The sequence below is a fragment of the Brassica oleracea genome, chromosome C3, assembly GCF_000695525.1.
Source record: "Brassica oleracea var. oleracea cultivar TO1000 chromosome C3, BOL, whole genome shotgun sequence".
Lineage (NCBI taxonomy): Eukaryota > Viridiplantae > Streptophyta > Magnoliopsida > Brassicales > Brassicaceae > Brassica > Brassica oleracea.
In genome coordinates, this window is record NC_027750.1 from 64,698,232 (window position 1) to 64,716,329 (window position 18,098).

An 18,098-nucleotide genomic window follows, 5' to 3' on the forward strand; every position below is an offset into this window, starting at 1 on the left:
GCAAAATCGAATTTTTCTGACAAAACCGGAAAATCGAGTTTTCCTGCCAAAACCGCAAATCGATTTTTCTCGCCAAAACCGAAATTGTTGTACTTATGAACTTATGTATTATTGTACTTATAAATTTATGGATGAATTTTAATTTTATGAACTTGTATATGTAATTGTAGGCTTATAAATTAAAATTTTCTTATATGGTCATTATGGACCCCATGGCAAAACCGAAAAATTGAATTTCTCTGCCAAAATTAGAAAATCTAGTTTTCTGCCAAAACCGCAAAAACGAGTTTTTCCGCCAAAACTGCAAAATCGAGTTTTCCCGTCAAAACTGCAAAATCAAAGTTTTCCCGTCAAAACTGCAAAATTAAGTTTTTTCGCCAAAACCGCAAAATTGATTTTTCCCGCCAAGACCGGAATTGTTGTACTTATGAACTTATGTATTGTTGTACTTTTGAATTTATGGATGAATTTTAATTTTATGAACTTGTATATATAATTATAAGCTTATAAATTAAAATTTAAAATTTCTTATATGGTCATTATGGACCCCATGGCAGCCCATGAAAATATGGGTGTTAGTGGGTATTGTCATTAATGGACATGGTTCTTAATGGACATGGTCACTCTCTGTCCGCAAACAATAAATGGACAAATGGATACGGGCTAATGGACATGGGCTAATGGACATGGGCTCGCCCAATTTACAGCTCTACTCAGCAAGTCAATGGCTTGAAACTTAAGGCTTCACACACTTCTTGTATAGAAGAAAATCATAGCTAATCCTAAATACGTAAAGGCTTGACTTGAAGGAAGATGGATATAATCAGGCATGTTACATACGACTCTATTAATGAAGTATAATATGACTATATGATTGATACAATCTATCTTTTTCCCCTTCTGAGCTGTTGACACGATTTAGTCTTATCCTTGCCGACTGAACCGAGTCACCAATGATCGGTTTAAATAGAAACTAGACAACCTGCTAGAACCCGGTTTGTGCTCTTTTCACCAGAAAGGCAAATCGTTGACCTATCTACAATCGGTTCAAACTTCAACTTAACCATACACATTTTAGACCAATTTTGTTTTAACACAATGAGTATCGTATCCATACAATCTTGCACTTCTGGACAAATCTAATATCTTTCGTTATTATACACATAATTTAACGAAACAGTGAATTACACAAAGGCATGAAGGACCTTTTTGAAGAAAAAAATCTACAAAACACGTAAAGAAAGCCCATAGTAAGAGAAATTATTATTTGTTTATCTGGATTAACCATCTCTGACTGTTTGAAATTAAACAGGTCAACTTAAAGATAATATGCATTAAAAACCATAATGAAAGGGATGACTACAAGACTGTATATCTTGTACATTATTGTATATCACTAAGGATATAAAAAGGGTTTAAATCATTTTTTTGGTTAAGGTTTTACCATCTAAAGGTTGACACAAAGGTTAAGAAATAGACGATCCCTTATCCCCATGTATACCTATGTACCATCTGGTTGGCTGGTAAACTCGGCAGTTTAGAGAGTCCTTTCATATTGATCTGTGTCATATCAAGGTGTGGTTCCAACGAAGGAGGGAAAACCTGAAAGGCCGAAGAGGAAAAAGGTGGCCTGCCTAACCGAGGAGTTCGATTGCTAGCATCTTGAAACATTGAAGAACCTGACCGCTTCTTTAGAGAGTAACACTTTCTGCGTTTAACTGGTGCATCGTGCTCATGATTCCCATAGTATGTAATCACCAATGACTTCGCATTGTCTGCGCTTCTCTCCACATGCTTCTTCACGTCGCACCCACTGAATGTGCATTTGTAGTAACTCCTGTGAAAACCATTTATACCAAAATATTTAGATTAAGCATCGAATATCTAGGTTTTGCCCAAAGCGTGAGACTAATTTCAGAGTAAGCAAGCCTCTTGTTGAAACAAATATTATAGAACCTCGCATTTGGGTTCCCCCTGATGAGTTTCTGACCATATTTTTTCCAGCTATAACCATCGTCAAGATTGTTTTCTTCACTTTTCATTTGAATTACGACCCTTTCATCGTATCTGCCCGTTCTTGAGGCCATAATCATGTTTGATAATGATACCTCATTTCCCCTGCGAGAGAATTGTGTAATTTAGGTTAATTTAATCAAGATGTTGATTTTATTATACTATAGTTGATTATACGATGTTAACTTGGGACCTTCTTTCTGGAGATGAAGGTTCGACATTTAGAACATCAACAATGTTGTGATCTTCAGGAGCCTGATCAACGTCAATCCGCTGATGAGGAAGACCGTTGTTGGATATCATCATTGTTGCATGATCGCCACCGGAACTTTCCACCACCTCCGGAGGCCCGATAATGGCAACTGGAGAAGGAGGGGCAATCTGGAAAACGAAGTAACCAACAAATATAAAACAGTTAGGGTTTAGGATTGGGATTGGGATTTTTCATTTGTTTTTCTTTTCCTCCTGGATAGAACACTGAGGCCTAAGATCTAACAAAGTATAGTTTTATCATTCATAATCATATGTAAATTTTGTATTCTACGGTGAAAATCAATTGTGAAGCCGAGTAGGACGTCATCTCCATGAAGTTTTCTTTAGAATCGCTTATTTTTGTTGGGAAGAAAACTCTGAAATGTAATGAGACACGTACACACAAACAAATAGATCGTCAGAAACGGAATATCTGTAATAAAGAGTTTATTTATAAAAATGAAAATGAAAAACCTTTTATTTAGAGGAAGCTAAGCTAGCCCGAATCAAAGAATATGAGGAAGATGATGATAAGAGAAGAATTGTGTATTGTATACGAGAAAGTTGGTATTCTTAAACTCAAACCATTTTACTTTGGAAACAATTGATATGGTCAAACTTTCTATCATCAAGTGTCAGCAATACTTTAAGAGATTTTTAATTAGATTTCTTTCCTTTTTGATATTTATGAGCAGTGTATATATTTTGGTTTGGTTTTATCAAAACAATACCAAAAAGCTAACCAAACTATACAAAATTCAATTTTCTTTTCCTCTATTTTATATATATCAAGACAAATAAGAAACTTTTATCCTTAAAAATAATTAAATTAAGTAAATTAGATTATATTTGACTAACTTAAGTTTATTTTTTGAAGACTAACTTAAGTATATAATGATGTTTAGAATTTTTTCGTTTTGAATATGATCATGTTTATGTTTTATGTTCTGCTATATAATAAAGAAAATAATTAATTATAAAAATAATTCTTTACGACAAATTATTGAAATATTGGGTTTACAATAAATATCATCGTAACTGGAGCATTAAACTAGTTTATATAACTAATATAACAGATTAAGCTAGATAGAATATCGTAATAATATTATTTATTAATAGATTATCTTAAAAAAATAGCCTAGGTTATGCTTACAATTAAATCAGTTTTAGATTATGCAGTTTTTAAAGTAAAGATTAACTATTTATACAATATACAGTAAACTCTATAAATTAATAAATTTTCGGTCTTAAGATGAAACAATATGAAATATGATATAATTCGATAAAATAATATGATAATAAGATAATAATATTGAGAAAAATATTAACTAAATATATGGTCTCATTAAAAGCATAAATTAATAATTACCATTAAATATAAATTATAAATAAAGAATATGTGCGCTTATATGTAATTAGAAGAACCCATTCTTTCTATAACTATAGGCTTATCCATAAGACCATGTGCTTTATGTATTTGTATGTATTTTATGTATGTTAAATATGTATGATAACATTTGTGTGCTTATATGTAATTAGATAAAGTGACACCAAAATATTGAAAATAAAAAATGAAATTAGAGATAAATTTATTTTGAATTAATACAAATAAACAAAAAAATTCTTTATGTATTTTAACATACATAAAATACATTTCAATTGAGAGTAGTTGTATGTATTTTATGTATGTTAAATATGTATGATAACATTTGTGTGCTTATGGATAAGCCATACATATTTAACATACATAAAATACGTACAACATGGTCAAAATTGATCAGGTCGTCGTCTTGATCTCAAGAAGAACCCATTCTTTCTATAACTATAGGCTTATCCATAAGACCATGTGCTTTTACCAACTTGTGAATCAAAGATCTCTCTGTTACACACCATGGAATCACTTTAAAATCCTCCATATCATATCATGATCAATTTTGAAGAAACGACCGGAGCAGTTACATAATGATCTCGTCTAGAGAGACATACTCGCTAGAACCATATGATGTGTTGAACGGAGAATATGTAGCCGACAACACGGCAGTGAAACATTAACGCTGAGCCTCGCCACCAACGTTATCCACGGTATGGCGATGCTTGACGACTGTTTTAACCAGGGTAATGTCGTTTTCATCTGCGGTTTTCAAGAAGGTATAGGAGACAATGACAATAACGAGGACAGAGGACAAGGGGCAACAGCGGATTAAACTTGTTTATGGTTGAAAAATGTGCAGATTAAGTCACTAGAAATAGAAGGAGAGAGAAGGAGAACGTGGGTGAAAGATAGAAAATGATTATCAAATTGTCAACAGCACCAAAACCAGTGAAAGGATATTTACTTCATTATGTTTTTTTTGTTATGTGGACCTAAATACTCTTCTTTTCTTGCACGGCCGCATTGATCTTCCTTTCTTCACAAAAGTTGTTTGTAATATGGGTTCATTAAAAATTAAGTAATAAATAGAGCCCAGGCATGAAAATATGGGGTCCCATCCAAATTATACCTAAACAAAACAAATTAGGAAGACAAAAATATATTTAACTTTGAATCTTTTAATTTTATATATTACTAAATTTTATCTATTGAATAGTTTAAATAAATTTTAATAATTATATTTTTTTCAAATTAAAAAATATTTTGTCACATATATCATGTTAATTGATTATTTCTACAATTAATATATAAATGTAATGTTTTGTAACAATTTCAGACAGTTAAATATGATAGAGTCTCATAAAAATGTTTCAATCCAATGAGTTCATTCTGCCTCTGGTTATAATACAAGGAATTCAAAGATAATATAGATCAAACCTATTAGACTAATACAATATACAAATATAGACACATGAAAAGAAACACAATATATATATATATATATATATATATATATGCCAAGAAATCAACAACAAAAAACTTTCTTCGAAATGATTCATTTTATTTAAGAATATGAACCATTATATATATAAAATTAATGTCTTGATAGATAAGAAACGAAAAACATTCAATGTATTTGAGTTATATCCAGCGACTTTGAATCTGTTAGTGAAGAGAATGCCTCAGACTCAAATAGTGGCTGTAACCATAGAAATTTGAGAGTTTCTGGCAAGGAAACTATAACTAAGTACTGCAAAGCATAACAAGAATATTAAACCCAATTCAATTTCACAGTTTCTCGCTTATTCGGATCAATGCCTCAGCAAGTCAATTGCTTGAAACTTAAGGTTTCGCACACTTCTTGTAAAGAAGAAAATCATAGCTAATCCCAAATACTTAATGGCTTGACTTGAAGGAAAATCATCCTTATATTCATCCTTAGTTTGTCTTTCATTTCGTTTGATTCTCAAAATAATTACTAAAATATATTTAAATCGAAGACACCAACTAAACTTAATGCTAATAAAAATATTAATTAAAATTTTAATCTATTAATAAGAAAATTATCATGGTTGAATTTATAGAAGTAAATGCAATTCAATATACTCAAGTAATAATCAAACTAAATTGACATTATATATCCAAAATCACATGTCTAATTAAAGTAACATAATATTGTTATAACAAACCATATATATAAATTATGAAAAGATTAAAAATGAAATATTATCCAATTTTTTTTGATATTTACTTTGTTAATATTTAAACATGTCTATGAGCACATAAAAATCACCTACTATAACTATAGATGTAAAAATTTAAGATATGTTAACAATTATATTTTCATATTTAGTTGACAAGTTTAATGCATTCTGACAGTACATGATATTTTATTTATTTATTGGAATAGCTGAAATTAATTTCATACTAATAAAAATAACATAGGTTAAACTATCAATTTAATTCTGATTTTTAATATTTATTTTACAATATTTATTATTCGTTAATAAAATAGACTAGGATTATAGAATTTATAGAATGTTTATCAATTTAAACCGAATTAATATTCATATATAATTGTATTATATTACTAATTATGAAATTAGTGAATTATTTATTAAAATATATTTACCTCAACATATTTAAATATAATAAAAAATAATTTAAATTTATATTTTAAAAATATATTATGAGTAAATTAATTTGAAATTGATTTGACATTATTAAACTAAATAATATCAAAGAATTAAAATAATTTCAATGATATTGATTGTAAATCACAGTAAAATTAATGTTTGTTTCATATTTCTTATTTTGAACAGAATTGAAAATATATATTTATAACTAAACTAAAAGGAAATAAAAAAGTATTATGATTTAGTTAATTTTTAAACTAATTCATTTTAAATTAATTTTAGAACGTTATCCTTAATGAATGTCTATAAAAATTCCAATGATATAAATTTTAAATTATATGTTAGGTAAATTGTAGTTTCATCAAAGTACTTTTAATAGAATAGATTTAGGTTAATCGTATTTAGCTTGACCATGGTTTTCAACTAATGAAATGAACATAAATTATATGTGTATTCTTTAATGGGTCAATTAACTCAATATACCTAACTTTAGCTAAAATTAGGAAATTATAACTGGAAATTCACATTCTTTGTAGCAAAAGTGACAGACAAACCATTTTATCTTTTTTTTTTATTGAACGCGTGATAGTATATTCTTCATTTTCGTATGATCTTTTCTCTCTTCTTTGCTTCTTTTCAATTTGTTTTTTCACCATCACAATAATTCCGCCGACGCTGGACACCGTGTATCTCATAAATCATTGACCCAAAGAAAGACATGCCTCCCGCAAATCTCTCAGAGAGCCATATTTATGGAAGATCAATCTGAAGCGCACCAATAGATTTTGCCTCAAGCCTAACCTTGTGTTTAAGAATCTTTTTTGGGGGGTTCTTACATAGCTCATTGCTAAGTCTTAGCAGCTTTAGATTCAAGTCTTTCTTGTATCTTAATGTCATTTCTATGAAATGAATTCACATTTTGCAAAAAAAAAGAAATATTCTTATATGCTCCTGAAATTGAAAATCATTGGATTGGATGAATTATCGATTGCGATTAATTATTGAACCTTAGAGAATTAACAATCTGTTGCTAGTTTTAAGGAGAGAGTCTCACAATACGTTCAATAATTTGGGTGTAAATTACTAGTATGTTAACCAAATTCGCTGAACTTTACCGTAACGTGTGATATGAATTGTTAGTGGGTAATTTCTCAATCCGTAGGTATGCTCCCAACGAATATATCAATTTATATTAGCATATACTGCATGTTTTGTTAGCGACCTATATTTACATGTAAATCATTAAAGAATCAATAGCATACATATATAGTAATAAATACTCATATAAGTTAGGAGTATTTAGACGTAACATAATAGTTTACGTATAATATGATCATTGTTAACATCAAGAATGTAGAAGTTAAATAGATAATGATTAAATTATCATGTTAATCTATTTTCAGCATCTAACAAATCATGTATCAACTATCGAAAACTATTTTTAACATTTTACCAGCATTTTAAAAAAGCGGCAACATGCTTTGTAACAGCTAATCAAACATGTATCAACCAATACTTTGTATCATTTAACCAACCATTTATCAATTAGCATCAACCACAGTTCTTAACAGATAACAAAACATGTATCGGCTCATAACACCTAATCTATAGCAACTAACCATATATTTATCAGTTAATGACAAGCCAAAATGTTACATGATAGCTACAACTACTCAGCAATTGAAATATTCATGTCCTCGTCTTAATCTCAGGAAAAAACCCATTATTTCTCTAATTATATGCTTATCAATAAGACCATGTAAAATCTTCCATATCATTTCATGATTAATTTTGAATAAAAGACCGGAGCAGTTACATATGATCTCGTCTAAAGAGACATACTCGCTAGAACATAATGATGTGTTGAACGGAGCATATGTAGTCGACAACACGGCGGTGAAAGATTAACGCTGAGCCTCGCCACAAACGTTATCGGTATGGCGAGGCTTGACAACTGTTCAATCAGGGTAATGTCGTTTTCATCTGTGGTTTTCAAGAAGGTCTAGGAGACAATGACAATAACGAGGAGAGTGAACAAGGGGCAACAATGGATTAAACTTGTTTATGGTTGAAAAATGTGCAGATGAAGTCGGTAGAAATAGAAGTGAAAATGTTTCTGGAGATTTTAAGTAGATAGGAAAGAGAGAAGGGAACGTGGGTGAAAGGTAGAAAAGAATTATCAAATTGTCAACATCGCCAAAAACAGTGAAAGGATATTCACTTAAATATGATCTTTTGTTATATGGAACGAAGCCTAAATACTCTTCATGGAAAATTGGGGTCTATGACCACGAAAAACCCTGTAATTCACCCACTAGTCATTTCTCCTAACATTCATATACACGCCGTTAAATATACATATTAATACTGTAATACCCCTTCGTATAACCGGCGCAACCTGCAAAAAAATAAATTAAAATTATTAATTATTAACCGCACAAAAGTAAAATGTGTCTTACCCTACTTCACATCTTCCTTTTTTCACTTCCTTTGATAATTTTCTCAAGTCGAAAGGTCTCCGGCGCCGATTTGATCCAAAGCATTGCATCCGCATGCAATCAAAAGCTTTTCCATCTCCTTCGTATTCCCTTGTCAATTGGCTTCCGTGTTAGTGTTTCACCGGCGGTTGGTAACATACTTTTCCTCTCCAACTTCACAAACTCGACTATTCCACTTGGGATAGTATCACTTGATATTCTGCTTTGCTTGGCTGACCTTCCCTTGTTTGCAATGTATATATTGAGTTGGTCATTTTGATTTATGTTTATGTTTTGCTCGTTCTGTTTAATCTGTCAGTTTTTTGAATTACACAGCCTAAGCATTTAATTTCTCGTGTGGAATAGCACTGCCTTACACTTGTTTACCCCTATAACTGTTAAATCTACAGCCTTCTTGACGGTGAATGTCAGATCTATTAGGTATATTGAGCTCTACAATTTATACTCGGTTGTGCTTATTCTTTCTTAAGCTTGAATTGGTTTTTTTTGTATCAGCGGTACATAGTACATAGTGTAGAAATATTGATTATTGTGTGGAATAGAATAAAATTATAAGTTCAAATTATTCTACTTTACATGGAATTGTAGTTTTATATCTTGTGATTTTCCATTCGTATCTATACTTAATCTGTTTTGAGTGATAATTCTTTTCTATATTCTATATTAAAGCTTCCACCGTCCTCACTGTTTGCCGTTCTTACTTTCATTTTTCAGGTTTGGCATGGACGAGTTAGGCCTTCCAAGTAGATTGTTTGAGACAAGCTTTGAACCCACTGGCAAGAAAATGATTAACAACTATTTCAATCTCTGTTGTAAATCAATTATGGATTTAAAACATTTAGTACCAAAAGGGGCATAGTAGCAAATAACATAGTATGTATTATATGAAATAGCACTTATCATGTAATATATGTTTTAACTGTTTACTCACCCTATAATGCACATATAATATGTGTAAGTTAACATTGGCATCATTTAATTTATCCAAAGTAGAAGGGTATTGCGGAAGGTGGATTTAATTTCTGAAAGATTTGGGTTGCAATGGATGAGGGTTTATATTTTCCTAACTTGGGTTTAGTGTTTAGTGTCAAGTGCTCTCTTACCAATCCGCCATTAGATTTCTATTTTATGTAAATCAATTCTGGATTTAAAACATTTAGTAGCAAATAACATAGTATGAATTATATGGAATAGCACTTATCATCTAATATACATTTTAAATGTTTACTCACCCTATAACACACATATATTATGAGTAAGTTAACAGTGACATCATGTAATTATCCAAAATAAAAGGGTATTGTGGAAGGTGGGTTTAATTTCTGAAAAATTTGGATTGCAATGGATGAGGGTTTATATTTCTCTAACTTGGGTTTACTGTTTAGTGTCAAGTGTTCTCGTACCAATTCCTCATTAGATTTCTATTTTATGTAAATCAATCATGGATGTACTATGCAAATCGTAGCTATTAACATAGTATGTAGTATATGGAATAGAACTTCCCATGTAATATATGTTTTCAACATTTACTCACCCGCACATATATTATGAGTAAGTTAACATTATCATCATTTAATTATCCAAAATAGAAGGGTATTCTGGAAGGTGAGTTTAATTTCTGAAAGATTTGGGTTGCAATGGATGAGGGTTTATATTTAATTGTCAAGTGTTCTCGTACCAATCCCCATTAGATTTTTATTTTATGTAATTTAGTCATGGATGTACTATGCAAATCGTAGCAAATAACATTGTATATAGTATATGGAATAGAACTTTTCATGTAACGTGTACTCACCCTACAATGTACATATATGCTTTGAATACAGGTGTCCCACACGCTCCGTAAATTATGTGATTGTTACTATGCGACACAAAACTACCATGTCGTTTACTTTATAATATGAAACCGGCAACCAATAACTTGAAGGGGTATAACCGGGTGGAATGAAGCCAAAAAACCTAACAATGCATTATATCAAAATCATTGTTAGTTCCCTAATTTACCACTCAAATACTATCTCGCCAATAAGCCATTTTATGAGAAACTGGAGCCTATGACTACGAAAAAACCATAAATCACCCACTAGTCTTTCCCCTAACAATCTTTTATTTCACTGCCGCATTGATTTTCCTTTCTTCACAAAAATTGTTTGTAATATGGGTTCATTAAAAGTTAAGTAATAAACAGAGCCCGGGCATGAAAACATGGGGTCCCCTCCAAATTATACCTAACCAAAACAAAATAAGAAGACAAACAATTATATGTCAAGAAATCAACAACAAAAAAATTTCTTCAAAATGATTCCTTTTCCTTAAAAATATGATCCATTATATGTATAGACAATCAATGTCTTGATAGATAAGAAACGAAAAAAACATTAAATGTATTTGAGTTATATCCAGCGACTTTGAATCTGTTAGTGAGGAGAATGCCTCAGACTCAAGTAGTGGCTGTAACCATAGAAATTTGAGAGTTTCTGGCAAGTAAAATATAACTAAGTACTGCAAAGCATAACAAGAATATTAAACCCAATTCAATTTCACACTTTCTCGCTTATTCGGAAAGCAAGTCAAAGGCTTGAAACTTAAGGCTTCACACACTTCTTGTAAAGAAGAATATCATAGCTAATCCCAAATACTTAATGGCTTGACATCAAGGAAGATGGATATAATCAGGCATGTTACATACGAATCTATTAATGAAGTATAATATGACTATATGATTGATACAATCAAACTGTTTCCCCTTCTGAGCTGTTGACACGAGGGGTTCGATTGCTAGCATCTTGAAACATTGAAGAACCTGACCTCTTCTTTAGAGAGTAACACTTTCTGCGTTGAACTGGTGCATCGTGCTCATGATTCCCATAGTATGTAATCACCAATGACTTCACATTGTCTGCTCTTCTCTCCACATGCTTCTTCACATCGCACCCAGCGAATGTGCATTTGTAGTAACTCCTGTGAAAACCATTTCCAAAATAAAAATATACATATTTAGACTAAGCATCGAATATCTAGGTTTTGCCCAAAGCGTGAGACTAATTTCAGAGTATATTTTTGACACAAATATTATACAACCTCGTATTTTGGTTCCCCATGATGAGTCTCTGACCATATTTTTTCCAGCTATAACCATCGTCAAGATTGTTTTCTTCACTTTCCATTTGAATTATGACCCCTTCATTGTATCTGCCCGCTCTTAAGGTTCCAATAATGTTTGATACCTCATCTTCCCTGTGATAGAATTGTGTAATTTAGGTTAATTTAATCAAGATGTTGAGTTTATTATTCTTTTTTTTTTTTTTGTCACTGAGTTTATTATTCTATAGTTGATTATACGATGTTAACTTGGGACCTTCTTTTTGGAGATGAAGGTTCGACGTTTAGAACATCAATAATGTTGTGATCTTCAGGAGCCTGATCAACGTCCATCCGCTGATGAGGAAGACCGTTGTTGGATATCATCATTGTTGCATGATCGCCACCGGAAGTTTCCACCACCTCTGGAGGCCCGATAATGGCAACTGGAGAAGGAGGGGAAATCTGGAAAAAGAAGTAACCAAAGAAAATAAACTGTTAGGGTTTAGGATTGGGATTTTTCATTTGTTTTTCTTTTCCTCCTGGAAAGAACACTGAGGCCTAAAATCTAACAAAGTATAGTTTTATCATTCATAATCATATGTAAAGTTTGTATTCTACGGTGAAAATCAATTGTGAAGTCGAGTAGGACGTCATTTCCACGAAGTTTTCTTTAGAATCGCTTATTTTTGTTGGGGAGAAAACTCTGAAATGTAATGAGACACGTACACACAAACAAATAGATCGTCAGAAACAGAATATCTGTAATAAAGAGTTTATTTATAAATGAAAAGGAAAAACCTTTTATTTAGAGGAAGCTAAGCTAGCCCAAATCAAAGAATATGAGGAAGATGATACGAGAAGAAATCTGTATTGTATACGAGAAAGTTGGTATTCTTATAGTAAAACTCAAACCATTTTACTTTGGAAACAATTGATATGGTCAAACTTTCTATCATCAAGTGTCAGGAATATATTAAGAGATTTTTAATTAGATCTCTTTCCTTTTTGATATTTATGAGCAGTGTATATATTTTGGTTTGGTTTTATCAAAACAATACCAAAAAGCTAACCAAACTATACAAAATTCAATTTTCTTTTCCTCTATTTTATATATATCAAGACAAATAAGAAACTTTTATCCTTAAAAATAATTAAATTAAGTAAATTAGATTATATTTGACTAACTTAAGTTTATTTTTTGAAGACTAACTTAAGTATATAATGATGTTTAAAATTATTTTCTTTAATACAATTTTTAGTAATAAACCCCCTTCAACCAAAAGATAGATCGTAAAAAAACTCAACTAAAAAATATTCAACGAAGAAATCCTCAATTTTAATTATGTAAATATATGTCACCCTCCGTCACGAAATTTAAGACGGAGAATGACAGAAATTAACAAAATTAAAGTTGAGAAGTTCTATCGTCGAATTTTAAGTTGAGTGGTTATTTTGTGATTTATCTTTAGTTGAGTGGGTTTATTACTAAATGTGATTAAATGTTTTAAAATATTTATTATCACTTATGCATTATTTAAAACCTTTTATAAGCCTTTAGAATAGTTTCTAAATTCTTATACATTACTTTATAAATTCTATAACTGATTTATACAGGTTTATAAATATTTTAATACTTTTATAAATGATTAATAAGGTTTAACAATGATTTTATAAGATTAAAGATATGGTTGTTCGTCATACTACAAAAACATGAAGTAAATAAATAAAGCAAGAGAAGTAAATCAAAGATATAGTTTTATTGATTAATATGGTAGGAGTATAACGTATTGGTTCTAAAATCAAAAAGAGAGAAAATAATCATGCATTTTTTTTCTCGGAAAGTCTGACCTGAAGTCTGGAAATCCTATAAAGAGGAAAAGAATGCCGACGCCATACTCTAAGTAGGAAGGTTGAATAAGATCATGTCTATGTTAATGTTTATTCTCTGCTATATAATAAATAAAATGATTAATTTTTAAAAACTATTTAGGATAAATTGTTGAAATACTGGGTTTACAATAAATATCAACTTAACTGGAACATTATACAGGTTTATATAACTAACTAGTTGATGGCATACGCCTTGTGCGGACAAATATATATATATATATATATCAAATAATTTTTAAATTTGTTGTTTATTTTTATAAATATTTAAATGATTAAATTAGAAACAAACTTTAAATTAATATTATAAATTATAAAATTTCAATACTCATATTGGTAATCGATGTATTAAATTATGTTATTTTGTTTCATAGTTATATTTATGACATGTAGATTTACGATGAAACACTACAAGAAAACAGAAGCCTAACGAGGAAATTTAACGAGGAAAAACAATCCTCGTAAATTTACGTCGATTTTACGAGAAACGTGAAAAAATAGTGTCATCATTATTTCCTCGTAAATTTACGTCGATTTTACGAGAAACTTACGTGAAAAAATAGTGTCATCGTTATTTCCTCGTAAAGTAACGACAAAAGCATTTTGTCGTAAAATCGATGTAAATTGACGTGTCTTTTACGAGGAAATACTATTTCCTCGTAAATACGACGTAAACTTCGCGTGTTATTTACGAGGAAATAATTTACGTGTATTTAGCGAGGCAATTTTGAATCCACCAACTTTGTAGGTGTTACACGTTTTTTTTTACCCACCTAATTAATTTTTGTCGTAAATTCATAGGAAAATTACAACTACCAGATTCGAAATTTCCTATAAATATGGATGTTTGAACATCATTTTAAACACACCAACAACAAAAAACGTGAAAGAAAAAAAAATGGCTGGTTCCGGGCCTATTTACGAGTTGCGGATGTGGATGTATATGCATAGAGATGCGAACGGGAGAGACGAAAGAATACCTTGTGGGGCTGGAGATATTTATGCATCAAGCAGATTCAACACCGCTCGCCCAAGAAAGTGGTAAGATGTTCTGTCCTTGTCGGAAATGCAACAATTCGAAACTGGCAAACCGTGAAAATGTTTGGAAGCATTTAATAAATAGAGGATTCACGCCAAATTACTATATCTGGTTTCAACATGGAGAATATTTTAATTATGATCAGAACGAAGCTAGTAGTAGTAATAGCAATTTTCAGGAAAAAGAACCGGTTGATCATCATTTGCATAATGAACATAATTACCATCAGGAGGAGATGGTAGATTATGATAGGGTTCATGATATGGTAGCTGATGCATTCGTAGCTCATGATGAAGATGAAGAACCTAATATAGATGCAAAAAAGTTTTACGAAATGTTAAACGCGGCGAATCAACCACTTTACAGTGGTTGTAGAGAAGGTCTCTCCAAATTGTCGTTAGCTGCTAGAATGATGAATATTAAAACTGATCACAATCTACATGAAAGTTGCATGAACGAATGGGCGGACTTGTTTAAAGAGTACTTGCCGGAAGACAATGTGTCTGCTGATTCTTATTATGAGATTCAGAAACTGGTTTATAGTCTTGGGTTGCCTTCGGAGATGATAGATGTTTGCATCGACAACTGCATGATCTATTGGGGAGATGATGAGAAGCTAGAAGAATGTCGATTCTGCAAGAAGCCACGATTCAAGCCGCAAGGACGAGGACGTAATAGGGTACCGTACCAAAGGATGTGGTACCTACCAATTACAGACAGATTGAAAAGATTGTATCAATCAGAGCACACTGCTGGAAAGATGAGATGGCATGCCGAGCATACTCAGACGGATGGTGAGATGACTCATCCATCAGATGCAAGAGCCTGGAAACATTTCAACAAAGTACATCCAGATTTCGCTAGCAATATCCGGAATGTGTATCTCGGATTATGCACAGATGGATTTAGTCCGTTCGGAATGTCAGGGAGACAATATTCATTGTGGCCAGTCTTTCTTACTCCATACAACCTGCCACCGGAGATGTGCATGCAACGGGAGTTACTATTCTTGACCATATTAATACCTGGTCCGAACCATCCAAAAAGGTCCCTGGATGTTTTCCTACAACCACTGATAAAAGAGTTGAAGGATTTGTGGTCAACAGGGGTGAGGACGTATGACTGTTCAACGAAGACGAATTTTACGATGCGAGCGATGCTTTTGTGGACCATAAGTGATTTCCCTGCCTATGGGATGTTGTCTGGATGGACTACACATGGGAGATTAGCTTGTCCATATTGTAATGGAACGACAGATGCGTTTCAACTGAAGAATGGTAGGAAGACAAGTTGGTTTGATTGTCACCGTCGATTTCTTCACATTGGCCATCCTTACCGAAGAAACAAGAATTTGTTTAGGCACAAAAGGGTTGTGAGAGACACTCCTCCTCCATATCTAACTGGAGAACAAATTGAAGCGCAAATCGACTACTACGGAGCTAACGAAACAGTTCGTTGGGGTGGTAATTGGCATGTCCCTCGTAATATGCCAGATTCTTACGGTGTTCATCACAACTGGCACAAGAAGAGTATATTTTGGGAGTTGCCATATTGGAAGGATCTTCTTCTGCGCCACAACCTCGATGTGATGCATATAGAGAAGAATTTCTTTGAGAACATCATGAATACAATATTGAATGTCCCAGGGAAGACAAAAGACAACATAAAATCGAGGTTGGACTTGCCGGATATTTGCTCAAGAAGCGAGTTACATATTAAAAGCAATGGACAAGTTCCCGTTCCGATATTCAGATTATCTTCAGAAAAAAAGTCGGTGTTGTTCAACTGGGTGGCATCAGAAGTGAAGTTCCCCGATGGGTATGTTTCGAATCTCTCTAGATGTGTTGAAAAGGGTCAAAAGTTCTCCGGGATGAAGAGTCATGATTGTCATGTATTTATGCAACGACTACTGCCCTTTGCATTTGCGGAGCTACTTCCAACAAACGTACATGAAGCACTTGCAGGTACGTAGTGTATTATATCACAATAATTTACAAAATAATATATGACTAACAATGTGTTTAATTTTTTTTCGAATATAAAAGGCATTGGAACATTTTTCAGGGATCTGAGCGCACACACTCTTAAAGAAGAAGTCGTGGAACAGCTTCAGGAGAACATTCCCATCTTATTGTGCAACTTGGAGAAGATATTTCCTCCCGGATTTTTTGACGTCATGGAGCATCTAGCTGTCCACCTCCCATATGAGGCATTGCTTCGTGCACCTGTACATTACGGATGGATGTATCAGTATGAGCGAGCCATGAAATATTTGAAGGGAAAAGCAAAGAACCTCGCCAAAGTTGAAGGTTCTATAATTGCTGGAAGTTTGACGGAAGAAGTTTCTCACTTCACATCGTACTACTTTGCGTCAAAAGTACGTACACGGAGAAGAGCTCCAAGAAGATATGATGATGGTGGTGTTGCGCCAACATATGCAGTTGCTGGTGTTCCAGACATCTTTAGCCAGATTGGGCGACTCGGTGGGAAGTCTAAAGAGGTTTGGTGGTCGAGTGAACAAGACGCTCATAGTGCACACACCTATATTCTACTCAATTGCGAGGATCCATTTATGCGTTATTTTGAAAGGTAACATATATTGACACTTCGAAACACATATAAGTATAATTAATTGTATAATTGCGAGAGATTCATTCCTATAAAATGTGATTTTACAGCCTATTTGTTTCTCAAGTCGAAGAAACATTTCCTCGTATATCCACAAGTGACGTAGACAAAAGGAAAGATCAACACTTCATTAAGTGGTTGCGGAATCAGGTATTAACTAAAACTTTTTTTTCATACATTATCTGTATTTCATTAACATTCTCTTTATTTTTGCAGGTTGATTATGACGACGACGATGCAGATTATCCTCAGTGGTTACACGAAGTAATTCAATCTCCACTTGTAAAGGTCACCACATCACAGATGTATTTCACATGAGGCTATACTTTTCATACATATGAGTATGGTAGACAGCGGGCGACCAGTAACAATGGAATATGTGTGAAAGGGGAAACAGATTTCTACGGGATCTTGACATAGATTATTGAAGTCGAATTTCCAAGGATACTGAAGCTGAAATGTGTCCTCTTCAAATGTGAATGGTTCAACCCCGTCGTCAACAGAGGTGTTCTTCGGATTTGGGGTTTGGGGTTTGGGGTTTGGGGTTGGGGGTTTGGGATTTGGGGTTTCAGATTTTAGGGATTTAAACATATAACTCGTTAATTCCACGTAAGCAGAAATCGTCGTAAACACCACGTATGCAGAAATCGTCGTAAATACCACGTAAGCAGAAATCGTCGTAAATACCT

General features: G+C 32.5%; 2 protein-coding genes across 3 annotated transcripts in view; both read right to left on the reverse strand.

Annotated features, from left to right (window-relative positions):
• The window catches only part of LOC106331248 (probable WRKY transcription factor 10), an 11,933-nt gene extending 9,319 nt beyond the window's left edge, over window positions 1–2,614 (reverse strand). The window contains exons 1-4 of the mRNA XM_013769559.1: window positions 2,558–2,614; window positions 2,207–2,394; window positions 1,957–2,118; window positions 1,510–1,837 (exon numbers count right to left, since the gene is read on the reverse strand). Of these exons, the coding sequence (XP_013625013.1) occupies window positions 1,510–1,837; window positions 1,957–2,118; window positions 2,207–2,394; window positions 2,558–2,599 (720 nt within the window). The 5' untranslated portion in view covers window positions 2,600–2,614. The remainder of the gene's footprint in view (window positions 1–1,509; window positions 1,838–1,956; window positions 2,119–2,206; window positions 2,395–2,557) is intronic.
• Window positions 2,615–11,255: 8,641 nt separating this feature from the next.
• Window positions 11,256–12,709, reverse strand: LOC106334108 (probable WRKY transcription factor 10). 2 transcript variants are annotated; one of them, XM_013772452.1, is made up of 5 exons: window positions 12,654–12,709; window positions 12,474–12,558; window positions 12,130–12,317; window positions 11,853–12,008; window positions 11,256–11,732 (listed from the first exon to the last, which is right to left on the reverse strand). In XM_013772452.1, exons 2-5 carry the CDS (start codon window positions 12,507–12,509, stop codon window positions 11,504–11,506), a joined length of 609 nt encoding a protein of 202 aa, XP_013627906.1. In that variant the 5' UTR covers window positions 12,510–12,558; window positions 12,654–12,709; the 3' UTR covers window positions 11,256–11,503. The 2 variants fall into 2 exon arrangements, with proteins under 2 accessions (XP_013627906.1, XP_013627907.1); XM_013772453.1 differs by lacking the exon at window positions 12,654–12,709 and having other exon boundaries at window positions 11,368–11,732; window positions 12,474–12,570.
• Window positions 12,710–18,098: the final 5,389 nt, after the last annotated feature.